The sequence below is a fragment of the Pteronotus mesoamericanus genome, unplaced genomic scaffold (assembly GCF_021234165.1).
Source record: "Pteronotus mesoamericanus isolate MK-2021 breed Mesoamerican mustached bat unplaced genomic scaffold, CSHL_Meso_final contig_65, whole genome shotgun sequence".
In the NCBI taxonomy this organism is placed as follows: Eukaryota; Metazoa; Chordata; class Mammalia; order Chiroptera; family Mormoopidae; genus Pteronotus; species Pteronotus mesoamericanus.
Genome location: NW_026555228.1, coordinates 4,402,987 through 4,422,969, shown reverse-complemented (window position 1 = coordinate 4,422,969; position 19,983 = coordinate 4,402,987). Strand labels below are relative to the sequence as shown.

Genomic DNA, 19,983 nt, shown 5'->3' with positions numbered 1-19,983 from the left:
AGGAATGCTGGAGTTGTGTTGATTTAAAATCCTATTCCATCTTTGCATGATTTGAAAAATGCACACAGGAGAAACCTATAGGGCCCGGTTTAGACTTGTGCCTTGGGCATTTTCATTCCGCCCACACCCTTCCTTGCAGGAGAAAAAAGCTCGCCGGGAGGGTCGGCTCCCAGCCCTTTGTGCTCACAGCTCCTCTTTCCCCCACGCGATGAGCAGGCTGTGGCACTTCAGGTTTTGTGGCCCAGGTACACGTCCCTTCCCGTGCAATGCTGAGGCGTCCAGCTGCCTGTGCAGTTGACTGTCTAAACCACAGGTAAATGGTTTCCTGGGCATTTCTCAAAATAATGTTGAGCAAAGGAAATGAAATCGACTGGTTTAATAATCCCTCCTCCCCATCTCTCTTTCCAAGAGGGTGTTTTGTCAGTTTTGGGGGTCAAGTTTAACTGCCTGGGTACTTGCTCTGTGAACCTTAGCTTTGCTGGTATTTGGTAAACTGTTCAATGTTTCCCTTTAATAAAGCTGATCCCCTCTTGCCTCCTTTCTGCACATTAAATGTCCCCAACAGCTTGGCTTCTACCCAAAGCCACCAGTTAAGTAGGTACTTCAAAGTGAATGAAGTAATGACTCCAGAAAGGCAAACCCTGGAGAAGAGCCAACGAAATGCTAGTGCTCAAATTAAGAGGATTTAGTTTTTAATTTCTATCCGTTAATCATAAATGCACTGACTTTGTGAAAGTCACTATAAATATTAAATTATAATTAGAACGAGTCATTAAGAAAAGCATGGAATTCCTTCATAAAGTAGCCATTAAAAATGTTACCTTTCCTTAAATGCTATTACAATGTTGGCAGTTGGCTAAATAGCCAAGTTCAATTTGACACCTAAACTACTGTGCTGTGAATGATGGTCTCGAACAATTCCGTGGGCTTGTAAAATGGCAAACGCGTGTTTGTCAGTGTCTTCGTACTACTCATGCTAGGAACTCGACTAACCTAAGGAAGTGACCTCCCAATTACCTAGCACAGACCAGGTATTTCACATACCTGGGTGAAACCCACTTTTACCAGATGTTTTGCATTGATCACTCCCCAGTGCGACCACAAGTCGGGCCCTTTTCCAAAGGTTCATTTGAGAATAAGTGGCTCTTTCCAGACACGACAGTCACACCAGCCAGGTTTTAAAACTTTTTATTTGCATATTAAAAAAATTGTGCATTCCAATAATTAAAATCATTTTAACAAAAAAAAAATGGCACTCTGATTAAATTGCATTTTACAGCCTGCAGGACACCCTGGACCAGCTTGGATTTTACTCTAGATTTCACTGTTGTCCCACCCAGCTTCTTCCTTCACCAACATGCAAGTTGTTTTCCTTCCCTGCCAGCCAGAGAGGCAGATGGGAGAGGCAGGTGCGGCCTTCATTGTCAGTAGTTCTGATGTGAAAAGGGGCAGCACAGTCATTTAAACTGATCCAACCTCTTTGCATCTTACAAAGTTAAACAGCTAAAAGAAGTAAAATAAGAAGGCAATGCTTGTGGAATGTACAGTGCATATTGGCGGTGCGGGCCTCATTACGATTCGCCTGCTTGCTTCTCCTGTTCAATCGCTGCGGTGAGAAAGAAAAAAGATGGAGGGAATCGGTTATGCGGAGTCGGTGTGGCGTCGTCTTAAGATTACAGTACTTTTTGTTTAAAACATCTTTCCGAACTGTAAAAATTCTGCAATCAATAGGCATTTCACCGTGAAGGTTGGTTATTAACTAGGAACAAATACCAGACAAAAGCATGTGCATATTTAGGTAGAATATTAGTCATGGCATCATTAAAGCCTGTGTTTGTTGGCTGCAAAGCCATTTTTAATTAACCTTCCCAGGCCACACTCATCAGGAACTGCGGGCTCTTCCCCCGCCCTCCCCCCATTCTCCTCCCGGCCCCTCCCATCCGCTGTCCGACCCACCCGCCACTCCCGCCCAGCCTTTTCTTTGGGGGAGGGGGGCGCTTGAGCTTACTTTCTTTGGAAGGCAGTGGATTTTTCTCTTGCGTTTCTGTCTTCTTCAATTTCGACTTATCGAATTTCTCAATCTCGGCCATATCGGGTTTATCAGACATGGTTGCTGAGGAAGCTGCAGATGCAAAGCCAAGGAGGGAGTGTGAGGGCTGAGCCACTCGGTCTCGTTTCTCCAGGCTTTGTGCGCTTTGACCCTCGCATACCCATGTTGAAACCTTACCTCCCGCCGCAGTCATTCACAGCTAAAACCCCTTCTTTCTACAAAAAAAGCGCCCCCATCCCATTTCAATATCTCGAAATGTGGGGACTTGACTGCTAAAATGGCTCTCGTATTAGGCGGCCGACTGAGCGCTGCGGTAACCGCAACGTTTCAACATCAAAATCTGGCTAGGAGGAGGGAACAGCGGGATTATGGGGGAGAAAAGGGGGTAAAAATTCTTACAGTGAGGCTGAGGCTGCACATGAAAGCGTTTCCGTTTCCTACGAGTGCTCTCTGCCTGCAGATGTGCGGCCTGTGCTGCTTGCCTTTGTCACAAAGGCGGCGCCTCCGACCACCGCCCTCCCCGCTCCCTCCCCGGCGCGCCACCATGCAGCCGGCCGCACAAAGCTGCCCACCGCCCCCTAAATCACCGGCAGCTGCACCCAGGGCCGATTCGGCAGCCCCTGCACGCCGTCTCGGGCAAGAAGGGTCCCCCCCGCCCCGCCATTTCACAGTATTAGCCCTGAAGCCACCCGAGGCTAGAGGAGGAATGCAATTCTTGGACCTCGGGGCTAGGATGGGTGTGAATTGGAACAAAGAATGTCTCTGTTCCTGCTTTATCGCCGCCCAGGAGGCAATGGAGAATGCTGCCGGGGGGCGGGAAGGGAAAACCGTTCGCTGAAAGCCGCTCAGCCAAACACCAGGTAGTTTTTCCTTCCTCGTTTCAGGGCTTCTTTTCTTAATTTTAAATCGCCCCGCTCCCGACCCCCTTACCAGCGCCTGCAAGGATTCGGTATTCCCCAGCTCCCCAAGGCAGCCCCGGCCGGGAGGACCCGTTGCGGTCGGCTTCAAGAAGCCCCCTACAGGGATGCAGGCGCCGGGTGGGAGGGAAGCCGACCCTAGCCTAGCGCTGGGGCCCCAGGGCTCACCGGAGACAGGCGCACAAAGGAGAGAAGTCCGATCCGCTCAGTGACCGCCGCCGAATGCTGTTCGGGGGCGGCGGGCGCAGCTATATGCGCGCCGCTATGTAAATGAGGTGATGTCACCGCCAGGCCGCTTAACTCCTTCGCGCCGGGGCTCAGGCGGTGTCCTGGGGTGGGGGGTGGGGGTTGCTACCTGGAGTGTGGGGTGCCCGCCCGCGTCCACCAATGCACCCTGACCGCAACAGAGGTGCAAAAAAATAGGACAAGCCAAACCCCAGTCTCCCACACGTCCTCCATAATGTCCTTTCCCCTTTTATGTCTGTTTTATCAGAATGGATTTTTGCAAGAGCCTCGCAAACCTGCTCTTGGGGACCGGAGCAGGATAGCTAGGGGCCTGAGTGGTACCTAGGGGGACAGGCATTCCTCTACTGCAAATCTGGCTTTGTCTGACGTAGCCATCTCCAAGCTAGGGTGCGGCGTAACCTCGCAGGAGGGCCTCGCCCACTGCAGGGCTGCGATTCGTGTGACTCAGCGCTCAGGCCAGCGCAGAGCCTTCGCCCCCCTCGGCCCTCTTTGTCTCGTCCTTGGTCTTCTTCCTGAGTTGGGTGGGAGATAAGTCACCCTAAAGTGATTTTGTTTTTTAATGCACCGTAACATGCTTTTTTTTCATCGCTGTAATTTTGTGAGCACCCAAATGAAATAACTGGAATATTTGCTGGCTTGAGGTTTATTTACCTGGAGTCTATAAAGTTCAACGCCTCCCCCTTAGAAAAATAAGTCAAGTTCAAGCTCTGCTATTGACTTACAGCTTAACAGCGAGGAAGTTCTTTTACTTTCCTGTTTCTTATTTTCCTCGACTAGGAAAGTGATTGCTAAGGAGGCCTGCGTTGAATGCCAAGTACAAGCAATCCCTTTATTTCTAAAATGCGACGATGAAATTTAAAAATCTAACTGTATTTTGAAAGGAGGCTTTTTCAGCACAAGACGTTTACGAAGTGCGCTTGTAAGTCACATCCGGAAATAGGGAAAATTTAGGTAGCGAGAAGCAATTTTCAAAATGGCACCTGACTCCGTATCAATGACCCCCTTGCCGCTGAAACTGGTTACAAATGCCACGCCCTGCGCCAGCAAATAGCAAAGGGAAGGGAAAAGGCCTGCAGGTTGAGAAGGGCCTCCTTGAGAATGTTTTGAGATGCAAAATAGTACGAACAATACTTCTTCCCTCTTTCCGCACCCTGAGGGAATGTTTCCACAAACCCCTTGCTAATCTTGCTTCTAGCGGATGCTTTGTCTGAGGGGGGGATTAGAGTTAACTGTTTATAGCCCCTTCGGAGCCAGTGGGCATCTCGGACTTCCCCATTTCTTTATCCACTTGACTTCCTTCTTACTGGGGGACAAAGGAGGGGCAGACTCGACTGTCTGGTTCCCCACTTCATGCTCTGGTGGATGGCCGCCATTCTGCTTCGGACCTTCCCGTGCAGACACAAGATACAAGACCCCTCACTCTCCCCTAGTTGGCTTGCCTGAAGAGAGCTCACTTCGTTGTGAAAACTCAGAAAAGATCTCAGGTCAGCTGCGGCATGCCGACCCTATCTCTGTAGGCTCGGCGAACCTACTCCATTCCCCTTCTCTCCGCGGCTGTCAAGAATCACTTCTTCCCTCCCCACCTCTCCCGTTACAAAGGGACCACCACCAGCTTGTTGCTTCTCCTCCTCAAAGCTTTTTTGCCTTAGAAAGGCTTAGGCCTTGCCGAAGCACTGTCTCCAAAGGAGCTGAAGGCGTGGAAATGTGCGAACGCCTGGAGACTTTTTCTAGTTTGCTAACAAGCAGCCTTCCACTTTGTTGGGCTACTGATAGGAAGGGGGCAGGTGGGTAGACAGAGGAAGGGCAAGGGAAGGTGGCGTTCTCTACTGGGTTTGTCTCACCAACTTACCACGATCCTAATGAGAATGAAAAGGAGACAATGAGGCCTAGGGAAAGAAATGCAAACTGAAAGAAGATTCTTAAGAGTTCTGTGACCCTGGCCGTGTTCATTAATTTTGCTGCTCCTGATGTTTCTCATTTGTAAAATGGGGTAATTTCAGCGCCTCACAGGTGTTTTTTTGAGAACTAAGTGCTTAGGACTGGGCATGACAATAAACGATTTGTATTATTATCAGGATTAAAGGTTGAGAAAAATAATAAAAATATTTTAGTGTTAGGCATTAAGGAAAAATTTAAGATGTTTTTGTATTAGCATTCTCATAAACTACTAGTAAAAATGAGGTATTTTGCTAGCTTTTCAGCAAATAAAAGATGACTCCTGCTCTGCCTGGTGTGGCTCACTTGGTTGGGTGTCATCTCGCGAAGCGAAGGGTCACCGATTTGATTCCTGGCCGGGGCACACGCCTGGGTTGCAGGTTTAGTCCCGGGTCAGGGCATGTGTGAAAGGCAACCGATCAGTTCTCTCCCTCTCTCTCTCCCTCCCTTCCCTTCTCTCTCTAAAAATACAAAACAAAACAAAAATTCCCATTGATGGATGCCTTCAAAGAGTCAGGTATTGTAGTAGTGCTTTACAGTTGTTTTGGCCTTTCCGGCCTATGCCAATCCACGGGGAGAGGTTTACAGATGGGGAGACCAGTGCTTAGAGAACTATTGTTGTGATAACTTGACCGGTAGCTACTCTCCGTTATTTATGCGAAGGAGCTGCTACATAAAAGTCTTCCCCTCAGTGCCCCCCCACCCCGAGGGAGGCTGTGCCTGAGAATCGCCAGGAAGAGTGAGGCAGGCGCCTTTGTTTCCCACAGAGCCTGGTAGATAGTACAGAAGTTGCTTACTAAACAGTTAAGGTATTATATTTAACTGATTTGTTTAAATGAGGAAGTTGCTTGAGATCAGCTTTGCCCAATTCTGAACCTGTGGCCCTAGCCGCCTTGTTTTCCTCTCCAGATCATTAAATCCTTTCGGTACTAATGTTTCAGAAGTCAGGGACAATTCCTGCTTCATGGAAGCTACCATTTATAAGTGGTTAGCTCGTGCCAGACACCCACCATGGGGTGGAGGCTTTCAAATCCAATAGAAGAGATGGGTTTAGAGACTCCAAAGAACTTCGGGGTGCCAGGGCTCTCCGAGGAGAGATGAGCAAAGAGCCCAGCCCACACCTGCGCTGCCTCCCCCCCTCTCGTGGGCCCTGGCACCCTGTGAAAAATGTGCCTAGTGAGCTGTATGGGAGGGTGGCCCGCCTTTAAGCCTGTGTCCGGTGGAACCAGGAAGCGGGGCCAAGGCACGGCGTATTTTATTTTGCTTTCCAGTGTGCACCCGGGACTGATTTGTAGCCATTTCCAGTCCAGGGGTAACAATCACCGAAGTCTGAGTTCACGAATATTACCCCTATTATTTTGAACCTATTACATTTTGTGCAGACCACTGGCCGGAAGAAGAGGAGAAGGAAGAAGGGGAGGAACAGAGGAATAGTGACAACAGCAAGGCCCCTAACTCTTTGCTTTCTCAAGCCCAGGTCCCTTTGTCTGCATTTCAAGGCCTCTTACCATCTGCCCCCACCTGCCTGCAACCCACTTTCCCCTGTGGCCCCACAGTCTCCGTGTGTTTATCTAAATCCCCTTAAAGACACAGGCTGAGTCTCCCCTTAACAACAGGGAGAAGAAAGGACAGGGAGGGAAAGGCTATTTGGTTGGACAATCTGTATACGACACCTAATTCACTTCTCCCCCTGTTCAGTGGGGACTAAATCCTCACTTTACTGCTGAAGAAGCAGCTCAGGAATGTAAGCATGTTGTTGGAGGTCAAAGGCCCAGGTCTATCTACCAGTTGTGTGTATGTCTTTGTATTGCAGCCCACCTCTGCCTTACATTCAGCTGAAATGCCTTCTCCAGGATTCCCACCTGTGACGGCTACACACTGGGCTGAGGCTGACAGAAAAGTTTCCCTCAGCCAGCGGGCTAAACGTGAACAGGGGGCGACAGGAAAGCAGAGTCCGAGATCACTCTAGAGAATGTCGAATGTTGTGCTGCTAAATGCCCTGTCTGCTTTGTAGATATGATGGAATCTTAGAGCCAAAAGGAACTTTCAAAGGGCTCTCATTCAACCCAGTTCCCTTCTGAGGCTTCTATTTGCCGTTCCAACATCCCCTCCAAGTGGTGGCTGAGCCTATGCACAGCAAGGGCAACAGTGAGAGAAGGCAGAGACGCTTCAAGTATGTGCAGTAGCTTAGTTTGCCTGGGGCTTGCAGAGAATGAAAGGGACAGAAAGTAAGGTTGAGAGGCAGGCAGGGGCCGGACCGTAGAATAATAATAATACCACCACCAATCATGACTATAATAATGGCATTAATAGCAGTAAACATTTTTTGAATGCTGACTATTTATCAGGGGGGCTTCCCTAAATCCTGACATACTCCTATGAGGGAGGCACTGTTTCTTTTCTCTACAGCAGATGTGGGAGTCCAGGAACCATGAAAGATATTGGGCAAAACCACACAGTGAAAGCCAGAGACAGCCTTTGACCTCACACTGGCTGGCTCAGAAGCTGCCCCATTTTAACACTACTTATCTGGAATCCTAAGTTAAGACCTTTAGACTTTGTTCTAGAAACCATCCAATTTTTCCATCATTAAAACTTTTAAACATAGCCCTGGCTGGTGTGGCTCAGTGGACTGAGTGCCGGCCTGCGAATCAAAGGGTGGCGGGTTCCATTCCCTGTCTAAGGCACATGCCTGGCTTGCGGGCCAGGTCCCCAGTAGGGGGCGTGCGAGAGGCAACCACACATGGATGTTTCTTCTCCCTCTCTTTCTCCCTCCCTCCTCTTCTGTCTGGAAATCAATAAATAAAATATTTTTTTTAAAAAAACTTTTAAACATAGCTATTGTAGTTATAGATCATCAAATTAAAAATCTGCCTGCTCCAATTTTCAAATGATCTCACTACAGAAATTCAATCTGCTCTTTTTGCCTCCTCTGACATAGCCCAATGCACTCTCAACAAAGGGGATTCTTTATCTAAAACATTGCTACTTTCACACAGCTTTTCACTGCTTTAATATTTTTCCCAGCAGTCATTCACATTACAATGGTTTCTAAAAAATTAGTAGGTCAAAAACATATAGAAAAGGGATGTATCACATACTCCCAGTAGCCTCCCGTGTCAAAAATGATAAACTTTTTATTCCATCATGAAGTAGAATTATCATTAGCAAGTAATATGTATTCATATATTTTAATGTGCTGCTTCTGTGGGTGTCAAAGCTTTTTTTTTTTTTAAATAGAATATACTTCTCGCAGATCATCAGCAGAAGGTGGTTAATGACTTCATGGTGAGGAAAATGAAGTGCAGGTGAGCAAAAAACAAAATCTCAAATCTGAGGGGATACCTTACATAGGCCAGAGTCCACCTTCATGGCTGACCCCGATGTTCTCTACTCAAAGTCTGATTTCACAGGCGTGCGACCTGCGCAGTTGCGCAAGGCCCCGCACTCACAAAGGCCCTATACCTGGCTCAATGCTATGCCATCGCCATCTTGGAATTCTTGATTTTGAGCAGAAGACCCTGTGTTTTCATTTTGCATTGGGTCCCCAAGTTATGAAGCCAGTCCTGCCCCTCTTGCTTGCATTTCCTGTGTTCCGCCAGCGTCCTTGGCTTTTCCTAGGACCCAGGAATGAGCCCATCTCCTCAGGTGCCCCTTCCTCTACCTCGCTCCCGCTCTGATCATCCCCACCTAGGCTGCCCAAGTGTGGCAAGGTGTGAGAGTGTGCACACGGTGCTCCCGCTTCTTCACCTTCTGCTAAACTTCAATCTGAGCCTCGTTGGCCTTGGAGCTGGTGACCTGGGGCAGTCACCACCTGTTCCTAGGGCCTGTGCCAGATGACCCACCAGTTCTCTTTCCTACTTTTCTGCCAGATTATTTTTTCCCATCAGAAGGGGGCCTGCTGCTCTCAGCTTACTTGCACATCAGAACTGACTGGCACGTAGGAAGGCGAGTGAAGGAGCAAGCCCTTACCAGCACCTCTGCCCACTTCCCCAGTTTTCCCTGATGCCTGCACTTGCAGGAGCCTTCCCAGGGGAAGAATTTCGTAGACGCCATTTCCGCCAAAGCCAGAAGGGGGGGATTATCTTCTAACACAAAGGCCAAACACAGGGTAACCGAAAGCACCAGGAAAAGGACACTAGAGTTCCAGTTTCATACTGTGCGATTTATAGCCAGGACCCCATTGTCTGGTACAGATGATGGACAATTGACATCTGTAGACACTACAATGATCAAATCTCACTTTAGCGAATAGAGCCAACTCAAGATTTAAACATTAAGATATTCTTCAAAAGTTAAATATTAAATTACCGTATGACCCAGCAATTTCACTCCTGGGTATATCCCCCAAAGAAGCAAAAGCAGGTATTCAAGCAGACACTTGTACTCTTCTTCGTAACTGCACTATTCCAGTAGCCAAAAAAATGGAAACAACCCAAATGTCTATTAATGGATGGATGGACAAATGAATTGTGGCCCATGCATATGATGGAATCGTATTCTGCCATAAAAAGGAATGAAGTCCTGCTGCATGCTCTGACATTAGAGAACCTTAAAAAACATTCCCAGAAAAAGAAACCAGACACAAAGGACCACCTATTATATGATTCCATTTATGTAAAAGTCCAGAGTGGGCGAATCCATAACACAGAAGGTAGATGAGAGGTTTCTAGGGGCTGACAGGAGGGAGGAAAGGGGAGCGACTACTTAATAGGGCGAAGAAAGTATTTGGGATCTAGGTAGAGGTGGTTGTTGTACAGTATTAAACTGTATTATTCACTTTAAAATAGTTAATTTGATGTTATGCAAATTTTGCCTCATTAAAAATTGCAAAAAAAGCCCTGGCTGGTGTGGCTCAGTGGATGGAGTGCCAGCTTGAGAACCAAAAGGCCTCAGGTTCGATTCCCAGTCGTGGCACGTGCCTGGGTTGCAGGCCAAGTCTGCAGCAGGGGGCACGCGAGAGGCAGCCACACATCGATGTTTCTTTCCCTCGCATTCTCTCTCCCTTCCCCTCTCTCTAAAAATAAATAAATAAAATCGTTAAATAAAAAAAAAGAGATGGGTTTTAAAAAATTGCTTAAAAAGAAAGTAAAGTGAGTCATGTTCCCATCTCCTGACATCTCAGTGTCTAGCTATGAGGAGAAGGGAGGGGAATGAGATCCCAGGGTTATTTGATGAAGCCTGCAGACTCTTTCTTGGAATTATGTAACTGCATAAAATAAAAAACCTGGGATCACTAATGAAAAGAATTCTACTTCTATACAGTTACCGAAAGGGTTGTAAACACTGTGATGTAGTAATACATATGCTGCTTTACGCAGTAAATAACACAGTCTAGGGGCAGGCCTCATACCCAGTGATCATTGTGTAGATATCTGCAAAATGTTAATAGATAAAAAAAAATCTGTGATTTCTGTCATTGATACAATCAGAGGAACTGCTAATATTACAGAGGTTCCTTGCTGCTGTGGACTGAACATTTGTCTAAGTGAAGGAGGATGTCTATAAGGCAGGAAGGGGGTTCTTACCAGGGACTGAATGAGTCTGCCAGCACCTTGATCTTGGACTTTCCAACCTCCAGAGCTGTGAGAAATAAATATTGTTTAAGCCACCCAGTCGATGGTATTTTGTTATAGCAGCCCGAGCTAAGACACTTGGCTACGTGCATTCCTGGAGAAAATGCTAATGATCATTGGAGGTGAATGAAAATTAAGATATCGTGTTTCCTTTCTAAGTCCATGGACTCTGGATTTTCTCCAAAGATCTCTGGGATGTCTGTGGACCCCAGTCTAAGAGAGGGGTTCTCACACTAAACAAGTCACCATCAGGGTTTCTGAAAGAGAACGGAAGAGGTGGATGGCGTGGCTGTCAGTGAACTGGATAAACTCCTGAGTAACACCACTTAGGAAATTTCATTTACCATTTTTCCCTGTGTGGTCTCCACATGGCCTAAATTCCACAGTTTCTGCCAGCAGATTACCTAAGAGGGTTTAGGCACCAGCTCAGAGGAATCAGTAAATTGAACAATGAAAGAAAAAGAGAGAGAGAGAGAGAGAGAGAGAGAGAGAGAAAGAAAGGAGGACTGGCTTGTAGGTATCACCTTACATTTTGAGCGATAGTAAGTCCTTCTGTAATACAAGTCGGGTTTATCTGGTGTTTGTAAATTTTGTCAATGCATTTTCTCATCTTCTGTGTCTTTTTACTCTTAAAGCACCCTTAGGCAGATAAAGGGGCTGGGCATCGGTATCAACATTTCACACTGGATAGCTCAGCACAGAGGTTCAATGATCTACCCAAGGGTATTCAGCTGGTTAGCAGAGCCAAGACCACAAACTAGAACTCCTTACTTTCAACTAGGAGCCCATATAGTCCTTTCGACCTGATTTTAGGTGCTGGAGCTCAGATTGCCCCTGCTTCTGGGGGAAGATTATATATCTAGGATGAGAAGGAGCCAAATTCAGTCATTTATGAAACTCAGCGATGTGAGGCAGAATCAGAGGTAACTCCGGGGTGACTTGGGGTACTGGGATTGTTCCCCGTGCTGAGCAAGAGTACAGCTGCTTTTGCTGTGGCAGCCACAGTGCTGGCGATGGCCGGCGTGTCTTCTTAGTGACTTTTTGTCATCCGAGCACCCATTTCGCAGACTTGAACCTGCAGGCTTGGCTCCTGAGGTCCTACTGTACTCATTCGTGAAAAGGGCTTCCCCAGTGATCCCCGCACCCTATATTTTTTAAACTACTTTTAGTACTTGGCACAAAGAGTGAGCATACATTTGGACTTAAATCTTTCTATTATTCTATCTACATACAGACAGGGACATAATTTTAGTTTGGGCCAGGAGGAGGTATTTTAATATCTAATTTTATTTTTTGTATTCTATGGCTATGTTTGCACAAACGCCTTAGTTTTACAGCTGGACTCCTGAATCGCTTCGTAATCCAGAGCGTGGACGGCCTTGGTTTCTGGCTCCTGCGTGGTAGCCTCTAAGCCCTTGGAGTTTCCTAAGTGGTTGAAGTGTGGGAGCGTCTTTATTTTCTCGGTGAGCCCCTCAGCCGACACCTGATTGTCCATGGTAAAGAGGTGGCTTACAGAAAACTTACAAATATACATGAAGAATTCCTACATGCCCTTTGCCTAGACTCATCAATTGTTAATATTTTGCCACATTTGCTTTATCATTATCTATCTTTTTTCCTTTTTAAAAATTTTTATTTAAATTTAGTGGGATAACATCGGTTAACAAGATTATGTAGGTTTCAAGTGTACATTTCTATGATACATGATGCATTGTGTGCCCGCCATGCAAAGTCAAATCTTCCATCACCATATATTTGACCCCCTTTATCCTTTACTTCTCCCTTTACCAACCCTCTTCCCTCTGGTAAGCGCCATACTGTTGTTTGTGTCTATGAGTTTTTGTTGGTTTTTCTTGTATGTTCATTTGTTGCTTCCGGTTTTATATGCCACATATGAATGAAATCATATGGTTCTTAACTTTTTCTGTCTGACTTATTTCACTTAGCATGACATTCTCAAAATCCATCCATATTGTTACAAATGGCAGTATTTCATCTTTTCTTATGGCTGAGTACTATTCCATTCTATATATGTATCACATCTTCTTTAATCTATGTATCTTCTAAATGCTTTGAGAGTTACTTGTGAATATGACATCTTCTTACCCCCAAAGGCATGGTGTACATTTAATAAGAACAAAGACATTCTCCAACACAGTCACAGTATAATTATCAGTACCAGGAAATGTCGCATTGCTACACTACTGTTATCTTATCTACAGACCTTATTCAAATGCTGCCTATTAGGCCGATCATGTCCTTACAACACTTTTTTACTGACCTAGGTTCAATCCAGGTTCCTGCGTCACATTTAGTTGTCATATCCCATTACTGTCTTTTAATTTAGAACTTCCTCAGCCTCTCTTGGTCTTCAATGACACTGCTATATATTTTTTTTAACACAGCAGGCCAGTTGTTCTGTGGAATTTCCCCTGATTTAGGTTTGACTCATGTTTCCTCGTGATTAGATTTGGGCTTTGTCGCTTTGGCATGAATGCCACACAAAGGATACCATGACTTTCTGGGTGCCTTGCATCAGGGGGGACATGATGTTGGTTTGTTCCATTATTGGGGAGATTATTTGATCACTTGATTAAGGTATTATCTGCCAGGCTTCTCCACTGTGAGGTTTTATTTTTTTAAAAAGATTTTATGTATTTATTTTTAGAGAGGGGGGAAAGGAAGGAGAAAGAGAGAGGGAAACGGCAACGTGTGGTTGCCTCTCGTGCGCCCCCCACTGGGGACCTGGCCTGCAACCCAGACATGTGCCTGGACTGAGAACAGAACCAGTGGCCCTTTGTTTCACAAGCTGGCACTCAATCCACCGGGCCACACCAGCCAGGGTTAGAAGCTGTTATTTTTGAGGTGTGCTCTTCAATGTATGTCTATTCCCTACATGGTGTGGGTATTTCAGCTGTCTTCACAAAGAGCTCTTAGCTCAGTGATGCCAAAGACGGGGCGGTGGAGGGGGTGGTTACAAACAGCTGAAATTTATTTCTCACAGTTCTGGAGGCTGGATGTCTGAGAGCAGGGTGACAGCAGGGTCCGGTGAGGGCCCTCTCACAGGTCACATGGTGGAAGGGCAAGGGAGCTCTGTGGGGTCTCTTACATAGGGGCGCTAATCCCACTCAGGAAGGCTCTAACCTCTTGAGCTACCCACTTCTCCAAGAGTCCACCTCCCAATACCATCACATTGTGGGGTCGGATTTCAACATAATGAATTTGGGGGAGATACAAACATTCAGACCATAGCACTCAGTAGTGGTGGGATTTTTTTTTTTGAAAGTCCCTAAACAGATGTATTAGCTTTTTAAGCAGCATGACAAATTACTACACATGTATCAGCTTAAAACTGTACACAACTATTATCTCTCAGTTGCCATGATATAGGAGTTTGGGCACAGCACAGCTGGGTCATCTGCAAGGTTGGAATCCAGGTGCTGGACAGGGCTGATTCTCTTCTTCTGGTCTGACTGGGGAAGGACCCACTTCCATAATACACTCATTCAGGTTGTTGGAAGGATTTCCTTGTAGCTCTATACCTTATGGCATCTTGCTCCTTCAAAGCTAGCAATGGAGAGAAAGAGGCAGGCAGAGAGAGAGAGAAAGAGGGGGAAAAGAAGAGGACAAAAGAGAGAGAAACTAATAAGAATTTCTAATAAGACAGAATTTTATAACAAAATCAAGAGTATCACATCCCCTTACATTTTCCAAGTTCTATTGAGTTGGCCAAAAACCGTGTTCACTGTAGTAGCACTTAGTTGTCTTTTAATTCAGTCAAAACAATTTTGTTAGGCCGTACTACGATAGCTGTCATATCAGCGTGCATTTAAAAAAACTTACCAAAATTGGTGAATTTTTGTGTTGCCATTTTAATATTGAAGATGGAAGAAAATAAGCAACATTTTCGGCCTATTATGCTTTATTATTTCAAGAAAGGTAAAAATGCACCTGAAACACAAAAAAAGATTTGTGCAGCGTATTAAGAAGTTGCTGTGACTGATTGAACTTGTCAAAAGAGGTTTGCAAAGTTTCATGCTGGAGATTTCTTAGAAGGAAGCTCCAGGTCTCACTCACATTCCAACAGAGAGAAAAATATATGGAATAGATAAAATCAACAAAATACAATGAGCATAGTGGCAAACTTAACTTCAATCATTTCAGTGAAATCTTAATAAATGTAAATGATCTAATTACTCCAATTGAAAGCTGAAATTGTCATCTTAGATTTTAAAAACTGATAGGGGGTGGAGGGCTGGGTGGAAGTAGGCAAAGGGGGAAAAGTGGGACAACTATAATAGCATGAACAATAAAATATAATAAAAATAAAAAATGAAAAACTGACATGTACAGTCTACAAGAAATTTACATTATTTATGAGCACACATAATGGTTCACAATAAAATTGGGGGAGACAATTATATCATGCAAATACCAAAACAAAGCTGGACTAGGTATATGGATATCAGAAAATGTACACTTCAGCCCTGGCTGGTGTGGCTCGGTGGACTGAGTGCTGGCCTGCGAACTGAAAGGTTGCTGGTTCGATTCCCAGTCAGGGCACATGCCTGGGTTGTGGGCCAGGTCCCTGGTGGGGACATGCGGTGGGGGGGGGGGGCGACCGATCGATGTATCTCTCGCACATCGATGTTTCTCCCCCTCTCTTTCTCTCTCCCTTCTCCTTGCTCTAAAAATAAATAAATAAAATCGTTTTTAAAAAAAGTGCACATCAGAGGCAGAAATAACACCAGGGATAAAGAAGGATATTATATAATAATAAAAGAATCAATTCACACAAAATATAAAAACTCTTAATTTTTTATGCTGCCAACAACTGGACTTCAAATGCATGAAGTAAAATCTGACGGATTGGGAAACAAAAAAAAAAGGAAATAAATCCAAAATTATAATTTGAGTTCTTAATAGTCCAGCAGCAGTGGGATTAAATGTACCCTCAACGGAGGCGAACTACTCTCCCTACCACGCACAAATCCAAGTGAGATTCTCAGGACACAGAGAAACAATATCAGCCCCATTCCCACTGAAAAGCGACACTACAGTATTCACAGTGCACCCTGCTTCCAAAGGGAAACGTTTAAAAAGAGAAAACATGATCAATATATTTTCACACAGTAGACCCTGAGGGGTCTAATAAAGCATAATAGGCCGAAAATGTTGCTTATTTTCTTCCATCTTCAATATTAAAATGGCGACACAAAAATGAGGGTCCTTTTGTATGAAACGCTGGAGAGCAGGGTAATGGGGGCAGTTGGCGGCGTCCAAGGCAAAGGACAACAACAAGGATCATTCAGGGAGCGTGTCCTGCCTGCTTTCTAATTCCCCTAACGACCGGCTTGTGTAGGTATGATGAATACCGCGTCTTGCAGAGGAGGAAGCCGGGGTTTGCTCAGCTAGTAAGACTAACCATTTAATGTGGCAGTTTACTTTTTAGTTTTCAGCATTTTATTGCAAAAGGGGCAACACGTAAGGAAAAGGTGAAATCTCAGATACTGTAGACATTGGTGTGTGTGTGTATATATATTTTTTCCTTTTTTGGGAAACATACGAACATTGGTAGTGCTAGCCACTTTGTATTATTTTGCTGGGTCCTCCCAATAACCTCCTCTCGATAACCCCATGAACTCTGTCTTGGATGCTCATTTTATAGATGGAAAAATTGAGGCTCCAGAGATCACAATTGGCAAGTGGCTGAGCTGGGACTGCTCCCAGCTCCATCCGGTTCCAAAGTCTGGTACCAGTGGTTCCCCTTTTCAACTGGCCCAATAATTAAATCTACACGAGACAGATTAACCAGAGAAAATAATCCAATTTAATCACATACACACATAGGGGAACCCTACATACACGAGAGAGTCTGAGACTCCACACACCTGAGAAGTCCAGAGACAGGGAAAATGAAGTATGTATGGCATCCTGAGCTAAGGCACTTGGGCCTTCAAAGGTCTTTGCAGGGTGATAAGAAGAGCAGATGTTCTGGAATTAGGAGTTTGTCCTGTCCTGTAGACAATAAAAAGTTATTTTTCCATGATAATTCTTTTTACGGGCAAGGCCCCTAATTTACATTCTTTAAGGGAGAAGTAAAAGTTTTTCATGAGCCCTCAAGGGCTCCATTGCCTCCAGCTCAAAAATAATTCACATGCCAAAGCAGCTGATCTTGGGAAGGCTCATTCTGAACCCCCTTGACACTTACACAAAGATATGTGTGTACATCCACATTCACACACGCATATAGCTTTCTCCCCATAGCATTGTAGGTAAGAGGAAAAGTTAGAATCCACATAACTGTATATTAAATTAGGAGATTAGTTAAGAACACGACAGAATACCCAAACAATGGAAAAATCAGGCACTCTTAAGTGGAAAAAAGGAAACCTCATAAATATGATACAAGGCCCTCTGTGTAATAAAAAAGTGAGGTATATAGAGACAATTTCCAGAAGGGAATTTTAAGAACTGTTAATGGAGGTGACCTCAGGGGAAGGTGAATGGAGGATATTCTACCATTTACATGTTACCAGAAGCATGTGTACTTTTATATTTTAAGTATCATCTTGCTTTACTTTCATCTCATTTAGTTAGCAAGTATTATTTGTGTTGATAATGGGGGAGGCTGGGCATGTGTGGAAGCAGGAACATCCCTATACCTTCCACTCGATTTTGCTGTGAGTCTAAAACTGCTCTAAAACATAAAGTCTGTTTAAAAAAATGTATATATTTATATATTTTCCTGCTTAAGAAATTTCATTAAACCAACACAAACACAGCTGAGTATGCCTTTAAAAGAAATAGAACTAGGACTTGGGGTTTCTTTAGTAAGAAAACACCTTTGAAGGGAAGTGAAACATACAGCAAAGAGCAGTGGCACTTCCTGCTTGCCTGCAATTGAAGGAACTTGCATTCTTAAAGGGACAGAGGAGAACAGTTATTGTCAAGACTATGGCTCTTACAGTTCTAAATCAAACTGTGGACAGGGCCACAGCAGGCCTCCTTTCTAAAGTATGACTCAAGCACACAGTGTTTAGTCAGCCAGTCCGCTTGCAGGCCCAGTTAAAGAGCCATCCTTAATTAGAGCAGCAATTCCTTAGAGGATTTTCTGTAAAATGTGAGCACATTACATTTTGGTGAATTGAATCATATTTTCAGTGGTGTAGGGAAACGGCTCTTGGAATCATATGACGATGTGTGTATGGGTCTGAATATTCATATATTGGATGTCTCTAAGTAGAAACACCTGTAGCAGGTTGAGCCACTGTAAAAGCGTGCATTTCTACAGATGCTTCCTTTGAAAACGTTGCCATTGTTTTGCACCTGCTGGCTCAGTTTTGTCCCCTGACAGCCCTGTCTGGGTGCGAGAGGGCAGCTGGCGTCCTGTCTGTAAGTAAAGAAATGAGACACATGGTCAGTGACCTGCCCCCGGTCTCTGGGTATGCAGGGAAGCCAGAAATGGGTCCCAACCCTAGCACTTTGGCCTCTGGCCTGGGGCCCCAGTAGGGGAGGAGCTGTGGTTTCCTGGGGTTTCATCAGCCTTCCATCCGTTTATTTGAAAGTAACTTTCCACTGACTCCTCCTCTGCCTACCTCGAGAGTTAAGTGGCAGTGGAGCCTCACGGGGTGCAGGGGGGGGCAGGTTCTGACAAGGGAGGGATCCAAGTGGGTAATGTGGGTCACGGATGGGGAAAACCTGGATAAACAGGTGCGGTTGGGGGCGGCAGGGCAGGCGTGGCATCTTGCCCCTCTCGGCCTCCCAGTCATGGCCCTGATCCCCAGTTACTCTCAGCTGGCTGCCTTGTGCAGCTTTATAGCATGAAGAGGAAAAGGGGTCATGCAGAGGGTGTGGGAGTGGGAGGGGACCTGGAGCACGTGTTCACAGCCCCTGTTCCCTCTCCTGTCTGCTGACTGCCGATTTCCTCACAAATACTGGCCTCCACAGAAGCAGAGCAGGGGAGCCCCACATGCCTGCCCTGCAATCACCATCGTTTCTACCATTCCTGGCATTGATTCTGGTGCCCCTGGTGAAGCGCTGTGTGGGCGTGGCCGTGCTTGTTCCCTGACAGTGCCAGGCGCCAGCTGAAAGGGATGCCGTCTTCCCTCCCCCCTCCCACCGTGCCCCATCACACCCCAGTCAAAACACAGAGTGCCCGGTTACCCTGGGATTGCAGGGGCAGAACAAATACCTTGGAGTATAAGTTATCCCATGCAATATTTTATATTTTGCTTATATTTAAAAATTATTCATTATTTATCAGACATGTCAATGTAACTGGGTGTCTTGTATTTTATCTACCTTGAGGGGGGGAACGTAGACCTTTTCACAAATTGATCACTACGGCTGTCTGTCGCCTCAGATCCACACACACACACACACACACATCTCAGGTGTCTCACTCTCATTTCTCCCCCTAGGGGCCCCGGCCAGCCCTGCCCCAGCTGGGTCCTCAGGCACAGCAGACAGAGGGAGGGGGAAGGGGGAAGAGGAGGGGGAGCGGTTCAGAACAGAGCAGTGTCAGGGGAGGAGGTGGCTGAGAGCGTGGCCCAGCAGAGACTGTAGACGGAAGTCCAAGAGAGATGGGAGCCTCCGTCGCCACGATAAGCAGGCCCGCGGAGCTTGGAGCTGGTCTACAGAGCCTGGGTCAAGCCAAGTGAGCAGAAAAAGACTCCCCTGAACGCCCTAAACTCCCTCAGGCTTGCGCAGGAACCCTGAGGCTTCCTGTGGCCACACAAAGGCGGGATTAAGAGCCAGGAGCGGAGCGAGGCCCCTGGGGACTCAGAAAGCGTCAGCATTCTTGCCCCTCTGTATCCTCGCAGTTTCTTACGGCAGAGAATTACTGAGAGTCCACTTCGTGCCAGGTGGTCTTGCTAACACAAAAACATGGCGCCTGCCCTGGTGCATGCTTTTTACAATCTCCTGGATTGATGTTTAATTTACATAAAGTAAAATGCATTCATTTTCAGTTATATTCCATGACTGTTGATAACCATGTACACCGGTGTGACCACCATTCCAATCGAGATACAGGACAGTTCCATCACTCCAGAAAGTTCCCTGTCTCTCAGCCGTTTTACAGATTTCACTTAAATGGTGGCCTACCATGTGCCGCTTCTGTGGATCTCCTGAGACAGAATGCGGTCCTCACAGCCTCATGCCACAGAAAGCCTTTCTGTCATGACATTTGTCCCTGCAGTTCCCCTATGTTTGTTCCCTGTCTTCCCTCCCAGACTGGGTCTCCTCAGTGGTGGGC

At 45.9% G+C, this 19,983-nt stretch overlaps 1 protein-coding gene across 1 annotated transcript; it reads right to left on the bottom strand.

Annotated features, from left to right (window-relative positions):
* Positions 1-1,172: 1,172 nt before the first annotated feature.
* Positions 1,173-3,207, bottom strand: TMSB4X (thymosin beta 4 X-linked). Its single transcript, XM_054581054.1, has 3 exons — positions 3,136-3,207; positions 2,009-2,122; positions 1,173-1,606 (listed from the first exon to the last, which is right to left on the bottom strand). Exons 2-3 carry the CDS (start codon positions 2,106-2,108, stop codon positions 1,572-1,574), a joined length of 135 nt encoding a protein of 44 aa, XP_054437029.1. The 5' UTR covers positions 2,109-2,122; positions 3,136-3,207; the 3' UTR covers positions 1,173-1,571.
* Between the last annotated feature and the right edge of the window lie 16,776 nt (positions 3,208-19,983).